At 36.8% G+C, this 20674-nt stretch overlaps 1 protein-coding gene across 1 annotated transcript in view; it reads right to left on the minus strand.

Annotated features, from left to right (window-relative positions):
* Positions 1-20674, minus strand: part of SRBD1 (S1 RNA binding domain 1) — a 228118-nt gene that overhangs the window by 14821 nt on the left and 192623 nt on the right. Inside the window, exons 17-19 of the mRNA XM_061210587.1 lie at positions 19341-19447; positions 18082-18258; positions 14811-14993 (exon numbers count right to left, since the gene is read on the minus strand). Coding sequence (XP_061066570.1) covers positions 14811-14993; positions 18082-18258; positions 19341-19447 — 467 coding nt within the window. The remainder of the gene's footprint in view (positions 1-14810; positions 14994-18081; positions 18259-19340; positions 19448-20674) is intronic.

Consider the following 20674-nt stretch of genomic DNA (forward strand, 5'->3'; position numbering starts at 1 on the left):
CTGTGTCCTAAAGCCATGAGACTAGAAGACACCACTGGGGAGTGGTGATCAAAGTTTAGTTCTTTAACTTCTCTCTTCCCCCATTCCCCTCCTTTACAACGAGTTTCCACTTCATCCTCCAGTGTCTCTGGCATTCATATAATTTTTGTCATTCATATCCACAATTACTGTCTTTCACACCCTTCATTCAATCTGTCAGCAAATCATATTGACTCTTCTTTAAAAATATACCTAGAATCTGATAACTTCTTACCAACTCTTTTATCATTTTAGTCTCAGTCATCAACATCTTTCACCTGGATTATCGCACTTAGTCTAACTTGTCTCCCTGTTTCTACCACTACTCCTTATAGTCCCCCTAATACAGCAAACAACGGGATCCTTTTAACATGTAAGTCAGAGCATGTCACTCTTCAGCATAAAACCTTGCTGTGGCTCCTGATTCTGGCTCAGAATTAAGGCCAAGTCCCTATAATAGCCTCCCAATGCCCTTTTCACCTGATCTCCTATTTTTCTCTCCCTTGCTCACTCTGCATTAGCCTCACTGGCTTCCTTGCTATTCCTTGATCATGCCAGGCCTGCTCCCACCTTAGGGCCTTTACACTGTCTGGTCCCTCTTCCTGGAACACTCTTCCCCCAGATATCTGCACAGCTAACTCCTTTACTTCCATCAAGACTTTGCTCAAATGTCACCTTGTCCATTAGGTCTACCCTGACCACCCTACTTAAATTTGCAAGCCCTTATCCATAACCCTGGTAATCCTGATCCCCATCACTCTGTTCTCTTTTTCCCACTGATCTTATCACCTTTATCAACTATACAATTTATTTATTATGCTGGTTGTATACCATCTGTCTCCTTGAGAGCCGGGATCTTTGAACGTACTCCAAGATTGTAGAACAGTACCTGGAATACAGCAGGTACTCACTCAGAAGGTATATGTTTAATGAATGAATGAACAATCTGTTAACTCCAGCCTTGATTAATGGAAAGACAGTAGTGCCATTAACTATTCATCATGGGATAAGAGAGGAAGACCAAGCCTTTTTGTTTGTCTGTCTTGTTTTTATATGGGGCCGGTGAGGAGGATTAATGGGAGGAAAAGAGGGAGTTATAAAGGGAGGGAGAAAGGAGGATACAAGTTTTAGTTTTAGATATATTGAGTTGGAGTTGTTAAGATATTCATGAGAAAATCTCTCACAGGTAAATGGAAAAGGAGAGCTAGAGCTTAGGAGAAAGGCCTGGACTAGAGATATTGAAATGTAGGATTGGAATTAGCAGTGGAGGGGTGAGAGATAAAGATAGTCATGTGAGTGGATGCAGTCATTCAGGGGAAAATATAGAATAAAAGAAGAAGGTGACTAAGGTAAAAACTTGAAGAGTATCTACATTTAGAGGGCCAGAGGAAGAAGTCAGAGAAGACAGAATGTGAAAACAGTCATGGAAGAAGATCAGTAAGTTGATGGTGTCAAATGTTGCAGAATGGGTAAGTGGTTTAAGGACAAAAACAGGCCACTGATTTTGACAATCAGGAGGTCATTAGTTGAGAGAATAATTCCAGAAGAGTGGTAATGATAGAAGCCAATCTATAAAGGCTGGGAGTAAAAATTAGAGGCAGATAATTCTGAGAAGTCTGGCAATGAGAAAAAGGAGCACTGAGAGAGAAGTTCTAGGAGGAAGTAAGATAAAAAGTGGTTGCTGCTTTTAGCTTTTAGGAAGTGAAGAATGGGAGACCAGAGCAACAATATGTCTCTGGGGCAAAACAAAAGGGATAAATTATGGAGACATTAAAGATACAAGAGACAGTCATAACATTTTACAAAGTTAAAAGACTTTATTCACTTGGCTGTCACTCTAACACTACCCCACACCAACTTTTAGAGGTGAGGCAACTACGACTCAGAGAGACCAAGAGAATGCCAAGGTCAAGTGTCCTAAGCGACAACCAGTGAGAAGTGAGAATGGGAAGAGAAGCAGAATCAAGTGATGGAAGGGTAGCTTGGGGAAGTGTGGGACAGAATGAGTAAAGATATGGAGACAATTATAAGGAAGGTAGCTCTCAATTTTTTCAATGAAGTAGAATGTAAAGTAATCAGCTAAATGTGAGAAGATCCTGAAACAAGTAAGAGATTGAGAACAGAAAGGGTTCAAAGGACTATTGAAATAAAACCTACCTGTAGCAATAGTAGGTTTCTTAATCCCATGTTCCCCTTATATCTTCTATAATACGGAGTTTCTTACTGTTTTTAAACTGACATTTACTAAAGACTTCAAATTATCCCTTTCACTCTTTCTCTCTTATGTAAAAACATCTCCTGGCAGAGGTGAGTACAATTCTAGGGTGAGTACACTACTCCTGCTCTTCACCCTCCTTGTCTTTTAAAATGAGAAGATACCAAATGTGGTCACTATCAACCTGCTTATTTTGAAATGTACATGTCTCAGTCTAAAAAAGCATAATGAAAGGAATTCTTTTCAGTGCAATACTCAGGAAACATCATACCTGCAGCAGAACAGCATAAAGTTCTACATACTCTATGTGAAGAATCCATTTCTTACAGATCCCTTAATAAAATAAATAGGCAAAGTTTCCTTTATTGGAGGAGGTAATGTTTTCTCCAGAAGAAAGAGAGAGTCTAATTTCAGCCATGTGATGATAGAGAATAACAGTCAAAGCTAGCATATTACAGATATTCTGGGGATTTTTTTCCTTTAGAAGCACACAAAACACAAGCCTTGTTACATTTCTGTGCTGAACACAGACTGTCTTTAAGGGTATGATTCCCTTAAATCTGAAAGACCATTATTATTACATTTAAATCTGGCTCCAAACTAGCTTTTTAATTGTGAGCTCAGGCTTCGGAGTGTCACAGATCTGGTTCAAATCTTGGTTCCACCAGCTGACTTATCTTAGGCAATCTACTTCACCCATCGGAGACTTTGTATACCTAAAGAAGTGGGAATATTAATAGTACTAACCGCGTTAAGATTGCTGTGGGGTTTAAACAAAATGATGCTTCTAAAGTGCCTGGTAATGAGGAAATATTCAATGAATGTTTGTTTTTATTGGACTATTAACTAATCCTCAAATCTGACCTGAGCTATATTTTCCGGTCTCCAACCCTTTAAACATCTTTTTTCCTCCTTCTACTGGCTGAAAGACCTAGCCCAAATGTCACCTCCTGCAAGAAACCTTGTAAGAAACTACTATCTGGAAATGAGATCTTTCTCCTGTGAACAACTTTGTGCTTTGCAAATGACCCTTATTAATTATTGACCTCTACTATGGTTATTTGTGAATAAGTTTCATCCTCCCTATTTTGGTAGGCTCCTTAGGACCATAAATCACCTCTATTCATTTTTATATTCTTCAGGCCCCACCACAGTGCTTTGTACATTTGAAGTGATGAATGAAATCATCAGCAATAAAATTCACAGAGTAAAAAATGAAACCATAAAGAACATGAAAAAAATATGGGGAACACTGAATTGATCTTAGAAATCAGGTATCTTAAGAGAAGATCAATTTGCATAAAAGCAAGAAAAAGAATAGTAGGTTTACTTCATAAAAATTAAACATTCATATTTCAAAAACATAATACCATTATAAGCAGAGAGAAAATTAAATAAACTAGAAAAAATTCAGCCCATACAACACTTTAATATTTAATAGAGAATCCCTACATGTAAATAAAATTTTTAAGTAATATAAATAATAAAAGTAGTCAAAAAAAAAAAGAAAAGTAGACTTTTTAAAAACCACTAAATGACTAACTTAGGTTACAAAATACCATGATCTCAGTTTTCTAAAATATGAATGTGAGAGAGAATATCATAAATACAAAAGTAAAAAGACTTAACGGCTTCACATTTTGTTGTATTTCTGGGAGTGACATCATGGTAGGGTAGCATTAAAGCTATTTATGTTCCTACTGCTTTTCTAATACAACTAAAAATGAAATTTACTGCAATGGAACTTACTTTTACAGAACTGAAGTCAAACCAGTGATGACCTAATTACATCCATCGTGGGCTTTTCTTCCCCGGGAAGACACTTTTTTAACACTATATGAAAGTTTGAACCACCGATATGTTGCGTGATGTCTCTACTAAGTATACTTGAAAGCCAGAAGAGACTATCACAGTTCCAAAGTGGATAATGGGGATGGTAAGCAAAATTAGATAAATTACCAATTTGTCTCCAGATTTTAAAGGTCAGGAGTTGAACTTCATGTAGAGAAATTTCCCATGAACAAGTCCTCAAGTACCCTGTTTCTGAGAGACAAGCCTACTCCCAAAGGAAGCATAGCGAAGGGTGAAGTCACTGGTAGGGCTTTTATGCTCCACATGCAGAAACTAGGCCATGTGAAAACTGGTAGAGAAGTCGTGTCTGACAGGAGAAACTCAAGATTTCTCAGGCTTGAACACTGCTGGTGGCATTGCAAATCAGTATGTTACTTGGCAATGTATATTAAGAGCCACATAAACTTTCAAACCCTTTGGCAGAGTAATTCTACTTCTAGGAATCCATCATAAGGAACCCCTACTAGTACTACTATTACTAAACTACAGTTCAATCACTTGATGGAATATTATTTAGCCTTTTAAAAAGGGATATGCAGAAACAAAAAATTTGTGCTTATATTAGAAAGCAAATAGAAAAACTTATAAACCACATTAGAACTACATCATAGAAACAAACAAAAATTAAAAAAAGACACTGGCTTTGCACAGAGCAAAATGCTAATTTAGTGCCCATGGAGATGTCAATTGTTGCAAGAAGTCTATAAATCCATGTGTACATATGCCTCTTCTCAAACAATGAACACTAAAAATACAATTACTATAATATGAGACCACAATTTTATTTAATATTAAAAAAATGAGAACCACGTGCTAGGATTAAGAATGGGACAAGGATGCCCATTCTCACCACTCTTATTCAACATGGTACTGAAAGTCCTGGCCATTGTAATAGGCAAGAAAAAGAAATAAAAAGCATGAAGGTTAAAAAAGAAGTAGAAAAGCTTTCATCTATTTGCTGATAACATAATTGTTTATATAGGGAAATTTAAAGAATCTACAAACACATACTAAGAACTAGTAAGTGAATTTAGCAAGGCCACAGGATACAAAGTTACTATAAAAAAAATCAACTGTGTTTTTACATATTAGCAGCAAACAATTAGCAACAAGTTAAAAAAAATTCCATTTACAATAGTGCTGAAAAGAATAAAATACATTTAATAAAACATATGCAAGACCTCTACACTAGAAACTAAAAAACATTGCTGAGAGAAATGACAGAAGATCTAAATAAAAGGAAAGAAAATAAGTTCATGATGAAAAGACTCAATAAATATTATGAAGACATCAACTGTTCCTAAATTCACCTATAGACTCAATGTAATCCCAATCATAATCCCACCAGGTTTTGTTTTTTTTAATGTAAATTGACAAGTTCATTCTAAAATTTATAGGAAAATCAAGTCATCTAGACTATTCAGAGCAATATTAAAAAAATAAAGTTGGAGGACTGACGCTACCTGACTTAGAAACTTAGCATAAAACTACAGTAATAAAGATACTGTGGTATTGACAAACAGATCAATGAAACAGAATAGAGAGCCAGAAATAGACCCACACTTACACAGTCATTTGACTTTCAACAAAGGTACAAAACAATGGGTAAAGGAAAGTTGTGTTGTTGCTATTGTTTTTCAAACTGGTGCTGGAATAACTAAATGTTCATAATGAAGAAAGAAAATGAACCTTGACCCCTACTTCAAATCATACACAAAATGTAACTTCAGATATATCACTGACCTAAATGTGAAAGTTAAAACCATCAAGCTTGGGCTTCCCTGGTGGCACAGTAGTTAGGAATCCGCCTGCCAGTGCAGAGGACACGGGTTCGAGCCCTGGTCCGGGAAGATCCCACATGCCACGGAGCAGCTGGGCCCGGGTGCCACAACTACTGAGCCTGCGCTCAAGAGCCCTCGAGCCACAACTACTGAAGACCGCATGACTGGGCCTGAGCTCCGCAGCAGGAGAAGCCACCGCAATGAGAAGCCTGTGTGCCACAACTGGAGAAGGCCTGCGCGCAGCAACGAAGACCCAATGCAGCCAAAAGTAAATAAATAAAATAAATTTATATAAAAAAAACCCAAAATTAAAACCATCAAGCTTTAAGAAGAAAACACTGAGGAAAGATTCATGACTTGAGGTAGGCAAAAGTTTCTTAGGACAAAGAAAGCAGTAACTTCATATAAAAGAAAAAAATGGATAAATTAGACATCATCAAAATTAAAAACTTCTGCACATCAAAAGACGTTAATAAGAAAATAAAGATGTAAGCCACAAACTGGGACAAAATATTTGTGGAACATATATTTGACAAAGGACTAATATGCAGAATATGTTTTTAGGGGGCAGAGTCAAGATGGCGGTGTGAGAAGATGCCAAGTTAGCGTCTTCTCCCCACTAGGGCACCTGCCAGCCACTGGTGAGGGACCCTGACACCCAAGGAGACGGGAGGAGCCCCCAAGTGAACCGGTAGGATGTGGGGGACAGAGCGGGGAGGAGAAGTGGAGGCCAGACAGGATCAGCACCCCTGAGGCCAGGGAGATCAGGAGAGGTAAGCAGGAGGGACCCTCCAGAGGAGCAGGAGAGGAGCTGAGGGTGACTGCCCATCCCACTCAGGCCCGGGGAGCCTGCTGAGCTCCCAGGCTGGTCCCCTGTCCTCCAAGGCACCCCCACCTCCCCGGCTGCATTGGTCTTGGGGGCATACGAAGGAGGCCAAGGGGAGTTCAGGAGAGGCAGGCAGGAGGGACCCTCCAGGAGGAGTGGGAGAGGAACAGAGGGTGTTTGCCCCGCCCACTAGGGCCCTGGGAGCCTGCTGAGCTCCCAGGCCGGTCCCCTGCCCTCCAAGGCCCCCCCAACCCCTGGCCACATTGGTCCTGGGGGCATAGGAAGGACACCAACGGGTGGACAGGAGAGGCAGGTGGGAGGGGCCCTCCAGGACTGGACGAGCAGGAGAGGAGAGGAGGAGCAGGAATGCCCCACCCATTCGAGACCAGGAAGCCTGCTGGGCTCCCAGGTGAGGTCCCCCGCCCTCTGAGATGAGGGGTGGGGGGACACGCCTGGGCCCCTTCTGTTCCTTGAGCCTAAGCTCCACCCCCCACAGCCCCCAGGGCCTTTTCCAGCCCTGTGGGTCCTAAGCATAGGCCCCACCCACCACCCAAACCTTGCCCTTGCTTAGGCCCTGCCCTCCACAACCAAGGCCTTTCCCCTTGCTTTTTTTTTTTTTTCTCTTTTCCCTCTTTCTCTTTTTTACTATTGTGGTACTGTTGTACCTTCCGGTTGTTGACTCACCTATATTTTTATTTTTATATTCTTTCTAACATATCTGTTAGTTTCTTAGCCTAATTTTATTTTTTACTTTGTTATTGTTCTCTCTCTCACTTTTTTTTTTTTTGCCACTGCATGCTGCTTGCAGGATCTTGCTTCACGAGCCGGGGGTCGGGCCAAAGCTCCTGTGGTGGGAGCTCCGTGTTGGAACCACTAGACTAACAGAGAACCTCAGATCCCAGGGAATATTCAATGGAGTGAGGTCTCACGGAGGTCCTCATCTCAGCACCAAGACCCAGCTCTACCCAACAGCCAACAAATTCCAGTGTTGGAAGCCTCAGGCCAAATAACCACTAAGACAGGAATACAATTCCACTCATTAAAAAAAAAAAAAAAAAAAGAGACAGCAAAAAAAATATGTCACAGATGAAGGAGCAAGGTAAAAACCTACAAGACCAAATAAATGAAGAGGAAATAGGCAATCTACCTGAAAAAGAATTCAGAGAAATAAGAGTAAAGATGATCCAGAATCCTGGAAACAGAATGGAAGCATGGATTGAGAAAATACAAAAAATGTTTAACAAAGATCTAAAGAACTAAAGAACAAACAAACAGAGATGAACAACACAATAACTAAAATGAAAAATACACTAGAAGGAATCAATAACAGAATAACTGAGGCAGAAGAATGAATAAGTGAGCTGGAAGACAAAATGGTGGAAATAACTGCCAAGGAGCAGAATAAAGAAAAAAGATGAAAAGAATTGAAGACAATCTCAGAGACCTCTGGGACAACGCTAAATGCACCACATTTGAATTACAGGGGTCCCAGAAGAAGAAGAGAAAAAGAAAGGGTCTGAGAAAATATTTGAAGAGATTATAGTCAAAAACTTCCCTAACATGGGAAAGGAAACAGTCACTCAAGTCCAGGAAGCACAGAGAGTCCCATACAGGATAAACTCTAGGAAAAACAAACCAAGACACATATTAATCAAACTAACAAAAATTAAATTCAAGGGAAAAACAAAAAATAACATACAAAGGAGTCCCCATAAGGTTATCAGCTGATTTTTCAGCAGAAACTCTGCAGGCCAGAAGGGAGTTGCAGGATATACTTAAAGTGATGAAAGAGAAAAACCTACAACCAAGATTACTCTATCCAGCAAGGATCTCATTCAGATGCAAGGGAGAAATCAAAAGCTTTTCAAACAAGGAAAAGCTAAGAGAATTCAGCACCACCAAACCAGCCTTACAACAAATGCTAAAGCAACTTCTCTAGGCGGGAAACGCAAGAGAAGAAAAAGACCCACAAAAACAAACCCGAAACAATTAAGAAAATGGTAATAGGAACATACATATCAATAATAACCTTGAATGTAAATGGATTAAATGCCCCAACCAAAAGACACAGACTGCCTGAACAGATACAAAAACAAGACCCATATATATGCTGTCTACAAAAGACCCACTTCAGACCTAGGGACACATACAGACTGAAAGTGAAAGGATGGAAAATGATATTCCATGCAAATGGAAATCAAAAGAAAGCTGGAGTAGCAATATTCATATCAGACAAAATAAACTTAAAAATAAAGACTGTTACAAGAGATAAGGAGGGACACTACATAATGATCAAAGGATCAATCCAAGAAGAAGATATAACAATTAAAAATGTTTATGCACCCAACATACGAGCACCTCAATACATAAGGCAAATGTTAACAACCATGAAAGGAGAAATTGACAGTAACACAGTAATAGTAGGGGACTTTTAACACGCCACTTACACCAATGGACAGATCATCCAAACAAAAAATAAAAAAGGATACACAAGCTTTAAATGACACAATAGACCAGACAGATTTAATTGATACTTATAAAACATTCCACCGAAAAGTGGCAGAATACCCTTTCTTCTGAAGTGCACATGGAACATTCTCCAGGATAGATCACATCTTGGGTCACAAATCAAGCCTTGGAAAATTTAAGAAAATTGAATTCTTATCAAGCATCTTTTCTGACTACAACGCTATGAGACTGGAAATCAATTACAGGAAGAAAATTTGTATAAAACACAAATACATGGAGGCTAAACATGTGCTACTAAATAACCAAGAGATCCCTGAAGAAATCAAAGAAGAAATAAAAAAATACCTAGAAACAAATGACAACAAAAACATGATGACCCAAAACCTATGGGATGCAGCAAAAGCAGTTCTAACAGGGAAGTTTATAGCAATTCAATCTCACCTCAAGAAACAAGAAAAATCGCAAATAAACAATCTAAGCCAACACTGAAAACAACTAGAGAAAGAAGAACAAAGAAAACCCAAACTAAGCAGAAGGAAAGAAATCATAAAAATCAGAGCAGAAATAAATGAAATAGAAACTAAGAAAACAATAGCAAAGAACAATAAAACTACAAGCTGGTTCTTTGAGAAGATAAACAAAATTGATAAACCCTTAGCCAGACCCATCAAGAAAAAAAGGGAGAGGAGGCAAATCAATAAAATTAGAAATGAAAAAGGAGAGATCACAACTGACACCGCAGAAATACAAAGGATTATAAGAGACTACTACAAAAAACTATATACCAATAAAATGGACAACCAAGAAGAAATGGACAAATTCTTGGAAAGGTACAACTTTCCCAGACTGAACCAGGAAGCATTAGAAAAAAAAACAGACCTATCACAAGTAATGAAATTGAAACCATAATAAAAAATCTTCCAACAAACAGAAGTCCAGGACCAGATGGCTTCACAGGTGAATTCTATCAAACATTTAGAGAAGAGCTAACACCCATCCTTCTCAAGCTCTTCCAAAAAATTGCAGAGGGAGAAACACTCCCAAATTCATTCTATGAAGCCACCATCACCCTGATACCAAAACCAGAAAAAGATATTACAAAAAAAGAAAATTATAGACCAATATCACTGATGAACATAGATGCAAAAATCCTCAACAAAATACTAGCAAACAGAATCCAACAACACATTAAAAGAATCATACACCATGGTCAAGTGGGATTTACCCCAGGTATGCAAGGATTCTTCAATATATGCAAATCAATCAATGTGATACACCACATTAACAAATTAAGGAATAAAAACCATATGATCATCTCAACAGATGCAGAAAAAGCTTTTGACAAAATTCAACACTCATTTACAATAAAAACTCTCCAGAAAATGGGCATAGAGGGAACCTACCTCAACATAATAAAGGCCATATATGAGAAACCCACAGCAAGCATCATACTCAATGGTGAAAAACTGAAAGCATTTCCACTAAGATCAGGAACAAGACAAGGATGACCACTCTTGCCACTCTTATTCAACATAGTTTTGGAAGTCCTAGCCACGGCAATCAGAGAAGAAAAAGAAATAAAAGGAATACAAATTGGAAAAGAAGTAAAAGTGTCACTGTTTGTGGATGACATGATACTATACATAGAGAATGCTAAAGATGCCACCAGAAAACTACTAGAACTAAACAATGAATTTGGTAAGGTTGTAGGATACAAAATTAATGCACAGAAATCTCTGGCTTTCCTATACACCAACAATGAAAAATCAGAAAGAGAAATTAAGGAAACAATCCCATTTACCATCGCAACAAAAAGAATAAAATATCTAGGAAAAAACTTGCCTGTGGAGGCGAAAGACTTGTACTTAGAAAACTATAAAACACTGATGAATGAAATCAAAGATGACATAAACAGATGGAGAAATATACTATGTTCTGGATTGGAAGAAATCAATATTGTGAAAATGATTATACTACCCAAAGCAATCTACAGATTCAATGCAATCCCTATCAAACTACCAATGGCATTCTTCACAGAATTGGAACAAAAAATTTTACAATTCATATGGAAACACAAAAGACCCCGAATAACCAAAGCAATCTTGAGAAAAAAAAACGGAGCTGGAGGAATCAGGCTCCCCAACTTCAAAATATACCACAAAGCTACAGTAATCAAGACAGTATGGTACTGGCAGAAAAACAGAAATATAGATCAATGGAACAGGATAGAAAGCCCAGAAATAAACCCATGCACATATGGTCACCTAATTTATGACAAAGGAGGCAAGAACATACAATGGAGAAAAGACAGCTTCTTCAATAAGTGGTGCTGGGAAAACTGGACAGCTACATGTAAAAGAATGAAATTAGAACACTTCTTAACACCATACACAAAAATAAACTCCAAATGGATTAAAGACCTAAATGTAAGACCAGACACTGTAAAACGCTTAGAGGAAAACATAGGAAATACACTCTCTGACATAAACCACAGCAAGATCTTTTTTGAACCACCTCCTAGAGTTACAGAAATAAAAACAAAAATAAACAAATGGGACTTAATTAAACTTAAAAGCTTTTGCACAGCAAAGGAAACCATAAACAAGACAAAAAGACAACCCTCAGAATGGGAGAAAATATTTGCAAATGAAACAACAGACAAAGGATTAATCTCCAAAATATATAAACAGCTCATGAAGCTCGATATCAAAAAAAACAAACAATCCAATTAAAAATGGGCAGAAGACCTAAACAGACATTTCACCAAGGAAGACATACAGATGGCCAAGAGGCACATGAAAAGATGGGTCAACATCACTAATTATTAGAGAAATGCAAATCAAAACTATAATGAGGTATCACCTCATGCCAGTCAGAATGGCTATTATCAAGAAATCTAGAAACAATAAATGCTGGAAACGGTGTGGTGAAAAGGAAACCCTCCTCCACTGTTAGTGGGAATGTAAACTGATACAACCACTGTGGAAAACAGTACGGAGGTTCCTTAAAAAACTAAAAATAGAATTACCATATGATCCAGCAATCCCATTACTGGGCATATACCCTGAGAAAACCATAAATCAAAAAGAGACATGTACCACAATGTTCACTGCAGCACTATTTACAATAGCCAGGACATGGAACCAAGCTAAATGTCCATCAACAGATGAATGGATAAAGAAGATGTGGTACATATACACAATGGAATATTACTCAGCCGTAAAAAGAAACGAAATTGAGTTATTTTTAGTGAGGTGGATGGACCTAGAGTCTGTCATACAGAGTGAAGTAAGTCAGAAAGAGAAAAACAAATAACCGTATTCTAACGCATATATATGGAATCTAAAAAAAAAAAAAATGGTACTGATGAACCGAGTTGCAGGGCAGGAATAAAGATGTAGACATACAGAATGGACTTGAGGACACAGGGTGGGAGGGGGAAGCTGGGGCGAAGTGTGAGTAGCATCGACATACACTACCGAATGTAAAATAGCTAGCAGGAAGCAGCAGCATAGCACAGGGAGATCAGCTCGGTGCTTTGCAATGACCTAGAGGGGTGGGAAAGGGAGGATGGGAGGGAGGCTCAAGAGGGAGGGAATATGGGGACACATGTATGCATATGGCTGATTCACTTTGGTGTACAACAGAAACTAACACAGTATTGTGAAGCAATTATACTCCAATAAAGATCTATTAAAAAAGAAAAAGAATACGTTTTTAACATTCCCACAACTCAATAATAAAAAAGGTAAACAACTCAATTAGAAAATGGCTAAATGATATGAACAGACAGTTCACAAAAGAAGCTACACAAATGGCTAATAAGCACATGAAAAAGTGCTCACTGTCACCAGGGAAATGCTACTACATACACACATACACTAGAATCGCTAAAATTAAAAAGACTACATCAAATGATGGCAAAGCAAACTCTTAGCATTGTTGGTGAAGTGTAAAATGGTACAACTACACTGGATTGTAGTCTAGAAGTTTCTAAGAAAACTAAACACTCACCTGATTTATGACCCAGCAAATCCTCTCCTAAGTAATTTTCCAAGATAAATGAAAAAAAATGTCAACAACAAAAAATTATACAAGAATGTTCAAAGCAGCTTTACTCATAATAACCAAAAACTGGAATAACCAAAAAACTGGAAATAGGCAAGCTTCCTTCAATAAGGAGAATAAACTATGGTATAGTTATACAATGGCATATTATTCAGCAATAAAAATATTTATCCATGTTACAACATGAATTAAAAATAAACATGTTGAAAGAAGCTTTATACAAAAGAGTACACTGTGTGATATCATTTACATGAAGTTCAAGAAGAGGCAAACTAATCTTTGGCTGAAGAAATGAGAACATATAGTTAGTGCTGAGAGGCTAGGCAGGGATTTTCTAGGAAGAGGTACAAGGGAATGCTCTAGGATGATGGCAATGTTTTATATCTTGATAGAGGTTTGGGTTACACAGATGTAGGTATTTATTTGCCAAAATTCAGCTCTTGAACACTTATAATTAAAATGTATATGAATTTTACTTCAAAAGAAAAAAAATTAGGAATTATTGAGTTCTAGTTAATGATATACATGCCAAAGTATTAGCTGACAGTGTGTTGATGTCTGCAATTTTCTTTAAAATATATATAAAAAAAGAGATAGACTCATGGACAAATAGATGGGTAGATAAGTGGAAAAACAGGCATAGTAAAATGTAAATGATAAAATCTGGATGTGGGTATATAGGAATTCACTGCAAAATTTTTTTTCAACTTTTCTCTATGTTAAATTTTTTCATAATAAAATGTTGGGAGAAAAACAGATACGACTGCTTTTGATGTTGACAGAATATTATTTTTTACTTCCTTTTTTTATTTTCTAAGTTTTCTATAATGTGTAGTAGTCTTTACGATCTTAAACATTTTTAAAAGAAATTACAATTATATTTCTTAAAATAATCAAATATAAATTATTTTTAAAACAAGTTAAAAATCTTACTTTAGATTCAATGAAAATTAAAATATCCACTATTTTTAAACTCACTGTCATTTAATTCACTAAAAGCCTTAAAATATTTAGTTATGTAGGAAGTCACGGTTTTTGAACTAATTAATTTTGAACTAATCAAATGTGGTATCAAAGTTTTCTCTTTTAATGTCTAATATTAAACTTTCCCTTGTACTCAAACCTCCCCCTGTGTTAATTAATGCATGCTCATTAAAAGTACATCATTTCTTAAACTCTATAATAACTAAGCAGGGCAACATTTCTTAAGAAATCTGAGAGTTGGCTGTTTACTAAAGGGCTTTATCTTTAGATAAGCACAAGCTTTAAGCCAGGTGCTAGTCATTTGTGTCTTGTTAATTTCCAAAACAAACAGAGGAGAGTGCCATGCTATTTCCATTACACACACTTCACCATTAGGACCAGGGTTTATGAGCTTGACATTGTTCCAGGAATAATGGTTTCATTCCTCACTGAAATAAAATAATGTGCCACATAACTCAGCAATGTGGAACTTCTGAAAAATGTTGTCATGTTAAACATGGTCATATTTTTAAAGTCTCCATTATGCCAAAACAAAGGCCATTTGCTGTAGAGAACTCACTCTGGGCACAGAAAACCCTTACATGGGCCTCAGACTTACCTCATCGCTATGTCATATGATTCCGGGTGAATACAAGTTTGGTCCAAAGGATTTGGCTTTAGTACAGCATTCACTGCAGTTTTGCTCTTCTTCTTGCCTTGCTTCTCATTTGTGACTTCAACACCTGCTGAAGATGCCACAGCAACTCCCTGCATTTCGCCTGCAGATTCAGTTTGCTGACGACTGTAACCATTCAAAACAACATATGGGGTGGGGCGGGGCGGGGGAGGGTTAGGGGGTGGGCAGAAAAGAGTCTTTAATTAAAAATGTGCTTATTTCTCTGCCATACAAATATACACAAACAGCAACCAGATTCTGACCATTCACTTCACAGAAATTACCACTTAGTTTAAACACTGTTAATAGGGTTTTCTGTTACTTAAAGCCAAAAACATTCTTAAGTGATTCTGCCTGTATAACTGGCATTCTAGGAGAGAACAGAGAGAAATGGAGGAAAATTAATTAAATAAGGAGGAGAAGGTGATTTCTCAGAGGTGAAGAAAAAGCTCCCCAAAGGAATCTACTGAGTATAAAATAGAATGAATGGGAAAAGAATGAAAAAGACATTTTGACATATCATGGGGAAACTTTAGAATATAATTTTTAAAATTAAGAGAGAAAAATAAAACAGATTATTGAAAGGAACTAGAATCAAACTGGCATCAGTTTTCTCACTGACAAACATCAGATGCCAGAACACAGTGGAATAATATTTTAAAAGTCTGAGACAAAATGATTTTGAATCTAGAATCATATACCTAGCCAAAGTAGCATTCAAATTAAAATCATTTTCAGACATGTAAGGACTGAAGTACAACCCATATAATATACCCTCTCTGAAAAGAGTTTAAGTATATACTCCAGCAAAAACAATGAATTCACGAAAAATGATAATGTGGGCTACAAGAAACAGTGATGAGCACAGAAACCATTAAAAAATTATTAGGTTAAATAACTGCTCATGAATAATGTAGAAAATATATTAAAAGGACACAGTCTGAAACTAAAATCCCAGATCATCTCACCATAGCACATAGTGTTGAAGGGAGGAAGATCGGTAAAGAGACCTAAGGTTCTAGTCTTCTCCAGGAGGAGGACAGAGAAACCTATTAACTCCAGAGACCAATCCAAATCAAATTTAAAGATAATCACCAGAAGAGTAAAAGTAAGATATACAAGCTGAAATCACTAAGAGGAGATAAAGATGAGTAAGGAAGACAAGAAGAGAAACAGGGAGAAAACGTGTTAACTGATAAATCCAACAAACAGCATGAAAGGAAAAGAATCAGAAGGCATGAAGAGAAAATATAAAATAAGATGGAAGATCAAGTCCAAACACATCAATAAATATAATAAATGTGAATGTATTAATAAGACTGAGCAAACCTAGAAAATCTATTTGTTTATAAGAGTCATAAAAAATTGAATGTCATAGAAAGTTTGAAAATAAAAAATACCAAGCATATTCTGAAAAGGCAGATATAGCAACAATGCCAGCAAACAAAACAGATTTCAAAGTAAAAAACATTCAATGAGATAGCAAGAGTCATTCTGAATAACAGTATGACCTATCAAGTAGATATAATAGTTACGAATCTTCAAGTCCTTCATTACCAGTTGAAAAAATTTAAGGCTTTAAAACAACCCAAATGTTCATCAACAGGGCACTGATTAGATTAAATTATAGTCCATCTATAAATTACTGTGCAGGCATTATATATAAATGATAATTTATATATAATGATATAAATATATAAATCAATATGTAATATTTGGAAAGAGATCCAAGATATATTACTGAAACTAATAAAACAAGTTTCAAATAGTTGTATAGCATGACTCCTTCTCTATGCATTTAAAAATAACAAATACGTTATTAATTTACATAAATTTATTTTCAGGAAGCAATATATAGGAAATTATTTTGAAGTGACAAGTTGAGGTGCCCTTTTCATTTTATTCTTTTTTATACTGTTTGAATTTTCTAACCAAGTGTTAGAAAAAACAAAAAGTAAGAAATCCAATTTTTTTTGCTTCTGGGTTTGGTGGTCTACTTAGAAAGAACTTCCACTACTCCAGCGGTCTGCAAAATTTACCCATGTTTTTTTCTGGTACTTTTACAGTTTTACTTTTTCCATTTAAGTGTATGATCCATCTGGAATTTATTTGGGTATAAGGTATGGGTTAAGACTGTAGCTTCTCCTACACATACAAAATTCCAGTTGTCATAATGCTACTTACTGGATAATTAATCAATTTTTCCAACTATTTGAAATTATCACCTTTATCATAAACTAAATTCCCTCTGGGTTTGATGTATTTCAGACTCTATTCTGTTCTACCTGTTTCTACATCAAAACCAAACTGCTTAATTACTATGGCTTTATAATAAATTCTACTATCCAGTGGGGCTGGTTTTTCCTTAGTCTTTTCCAGGAAAAAAAAAATTATTATTATAACTTTGTCAAAAGAAAAAAATACACATGAATGAATCAGGTAGTCCCAAAGAAGCAAATACATAAAAGCCATTCTTTCATGATTACAAAATGCTAAGAAGCTTACCAAATTTCTTTGCATTTGTGCTACAGGATTAGAAAGCGAGGATTTAGCTCTTAATTGACACATCTGATAATTAATGCTTTGGCCAGTTTTCAGTGAGGAAGGAGCAGGGGAACCCAACTATGCTTAGGGTAAAAGCTGTCAGTATGAAGTGGTCTTTGCGAAGTCCTCTTTGTTACCTCATCTTATACCAGTCCTTCCTACTTGTGGTGCTCCAATCACACTGGCCTTAGTTTCATTTCCTGAATACACCAAAGTTGGTCCTGCCTTAGGATGTTGCACATGTACTGTTTGCTCTGCCTGGAATGCCCTCCTTCTGATCCCTGTGTGACTGGCTCCTTCATTTCATTCAAAACTCAGCTCAAATATCTTTTCAATGAATAACTCATATAAAGCAGTTTATTGCTCCCCAAAGGCAGTGTCATATTGCTCTGTTTTAATTTTTATAACATTTATTACATCTGAAACTATTTATTTTTACTAGTTTATTTATTGTCTGTCTCATACATTAAAATTTAACTCCATGAGGCCAGGGAATTTGTTGATTTGCTCACTGCTGTATTCCCAGTACCTAGCAAAGATTAGACAGTTGACACATATTGAATGAAGGAATGAACAAATAGACAGCTAGGATTTATGCCAGTGAGAAGGATGGGTAACAGAAAGAGAGGAGGTTGATAATAGAACAGACAGTGTACACTTCAATAATGACCTGCAAAATGTTCGAATATAATCCTGGTTGACTCTGATGAAACCAGCACACTGTTGGAAAGATTTTGGACCTAGCCCTTTCACTTTCTTCAGCTGTTCTCGGTTGATGAATGGCCCATTTTTCTCGCGCCATTCAATAATATTTTTGGCTCGGTTGGCATTGAGTCCAGCAATATGCCTAAAAAAATAAACAAAATGAGTAATGTGGCCAATGTAATTGTTCTAAGAGTACTGAAAGAAAAGATCTCATCTGAAAAGACAATGATATAAAACATTTGCATCATAAAAGCAACTGCAATTACATCTTGTCATATGTCTCTACACTATTCACATTCCTTGTGTTTCTGAATCAAGTAATAATTCTGCCTATTCCTGGTTAGCTTACAAAGTGGGTTAGCAGTAGAAGTTACAATAGCTACAGCTGCATTGTACTATTCTATTTTTTTGATCAGCCTGTTCTCATTAGTAAAGACTTGAACTATAGAAAGGTACTTATTCATGATATAAAAACTCTATCATTACGTAGTTGGCTTGGTGTTAATTACAGAATCTTAATTTTATTACAGAATTCCATACATGGCATTATGGAATGTTTGTCGCTGTGGCAGAAAAGCAACACCTTACAATGCAGGGGATATTTTCTGATATTCCAATTTCAAAGCAGAAAGATCCAGATTTTTTCCAGAGGTACAGAATTTCATGCTGCATCAGCAGAGTTGTATAATAAATGCAAGACTAGGAACAAAAAAGCAACTCTTCTATAGCCACAGGGGAAAAAAAAAGAACATATAAGACATGATTACAGTACAATGAAGATTTTGAGATGTGACTTGTGGAATCAAGGTAAAAATATGGTAACCATACCTTGAACCCTCAGGATTTATCTTTTGGTGACTGCCAGCTTTGACAGATGTAAGCAAGAGACTGAACTAGTGAAAAATATCTACTCTCCTGTGGTGGGAAACAGCTCTTTTCCATGTTAACCTAATTTAAATTCTATTAGCGACATTAATGCACTCGATAGTTACCATATGTTCTTCACATCAGATTTCCAGTATTAAAAATAACATGAATTGTTATAATTCTTTTCTTAAATGATTTCTTCCCCTCTGACTGATTACCTAAAGCAATGTATGAACTCATAGATTTTCTATACTTGACAACTTTATACACGTGTCCCCTTGCTCTAGCTGAGTTTGAACTGGATAGCCAGTAAAACTCAAGATTCTGTGATCTTCAGCCACAGACTTCTTGTCTCACCTTAACAAAACTTCTGAACAGATGTTAATATCCACTCCCACAAAGCTGACACATTCTTCTACAACACTATCCAGTGTTGCCTTGAGTAGAGTCTGAGACACATCGTGCTGAAAAGACAAAGATCAAATATGAATCAAAAGTAAAGAACATGCAAAAAACCACATTCACAAAAAGACAGACAAGATGAAAAGGCAGAGGGCTATGTACCAGATGAAGGAACAAGATAAAACCCCAGAATAACAACTAAATGAAGTGGAGGTGGGCAACCTTCCAAAAAAAGAATTCAGAATAATGACAGTGAAGATGATCCAGACCTCGGAAAAAGAATGGAGGCAAAGATCGAGAAGATGCAAGAAATGTTTAACAAAGACCTAAAAGAATTAAAGAACAAACAAACAGAGATGAATAATACAATAACTGAAATGAAAACTACACTAGAAGGAATCAATAGCAGAATAACTGAGGCAGAACGGATAAGTGACCTGGAAGACAGAATGGTGGAATTCACTGCTGTGGAACAGAATAAATAAAAAAGAAGGAAAAGAAATGAAGACAGCCTAAGACACCTCTGGGACAACATTAAACGCAACAACATTCGCATTATAGGGGACCCAGAAGGAAAAGAGAGAGAGAAAGGACCAGAGAAAATATTTGAAGAGACTATAGTCGAAAAGTTCCCTAACGTGGGAAAGGAAATAGCTACCTAAGTCCAGGAAGCACAGAGAGTCCCATACAGGATAAACCCAAGGTGAAATACACCGAGACACATAGTAATCAAATTGGCAAAAATTAAAGACAAAGAAAAATTATTGAAAGCAGCAAGGGAAAAACGACAAATAACATACAAGGGAACTCCCATAAGGTTAACAGCTGATTTCTCAGCAGAAATTCTACAAGCCAGAAGGGAGTGGCATGATATACTTAAAGTGATGAAAGGGAAGAACCTACAACCAAGATTACTCTACCCAGCAAGGATCTCATTCAGATTCGATGGAGAAATCAAAAGCTTTACAGACAAGCAAAAGCTAAGAGAATTCAGCACCACCAAACCAGCTCTACAACAAACGCTAAAGGAACTTCTCTAACTGGGAAACACAAGAGAAGAAAAGGACCTATGAAACCAAACCCAAAACAATTAAGAAAATGGTCATAGGAACATACATATCGATAATTACCTTAAACGTGAATGGATTAAATGCTCCAACCAAAAGACATAGGCTTGCTGAATGGATACAAAAACAAGACCCATCTATATGCTGTCTACAAGAGACCCACTTCAGACCTAGGGACACATACAGACGGAAAGTGAGGGGATGGAAAAAGATATTCCATGC

Source organism: Eubalaena glacialis, chromosome 14, assembly GCF_028564815.1.
Source record: "Eubalaena glacialis isolate mEubGla1 chromosome 14, mEubGla1.1.hap2.+ XY, whole genome shotgun sequence".
In the NCBI taxonomy this organism is placed as follows: Eukaryota; Metazoa; Chordata; class Mammalia; order Artiodactyla; family Balaenidae; genus Eubalaena; species Eubalaena glacialis.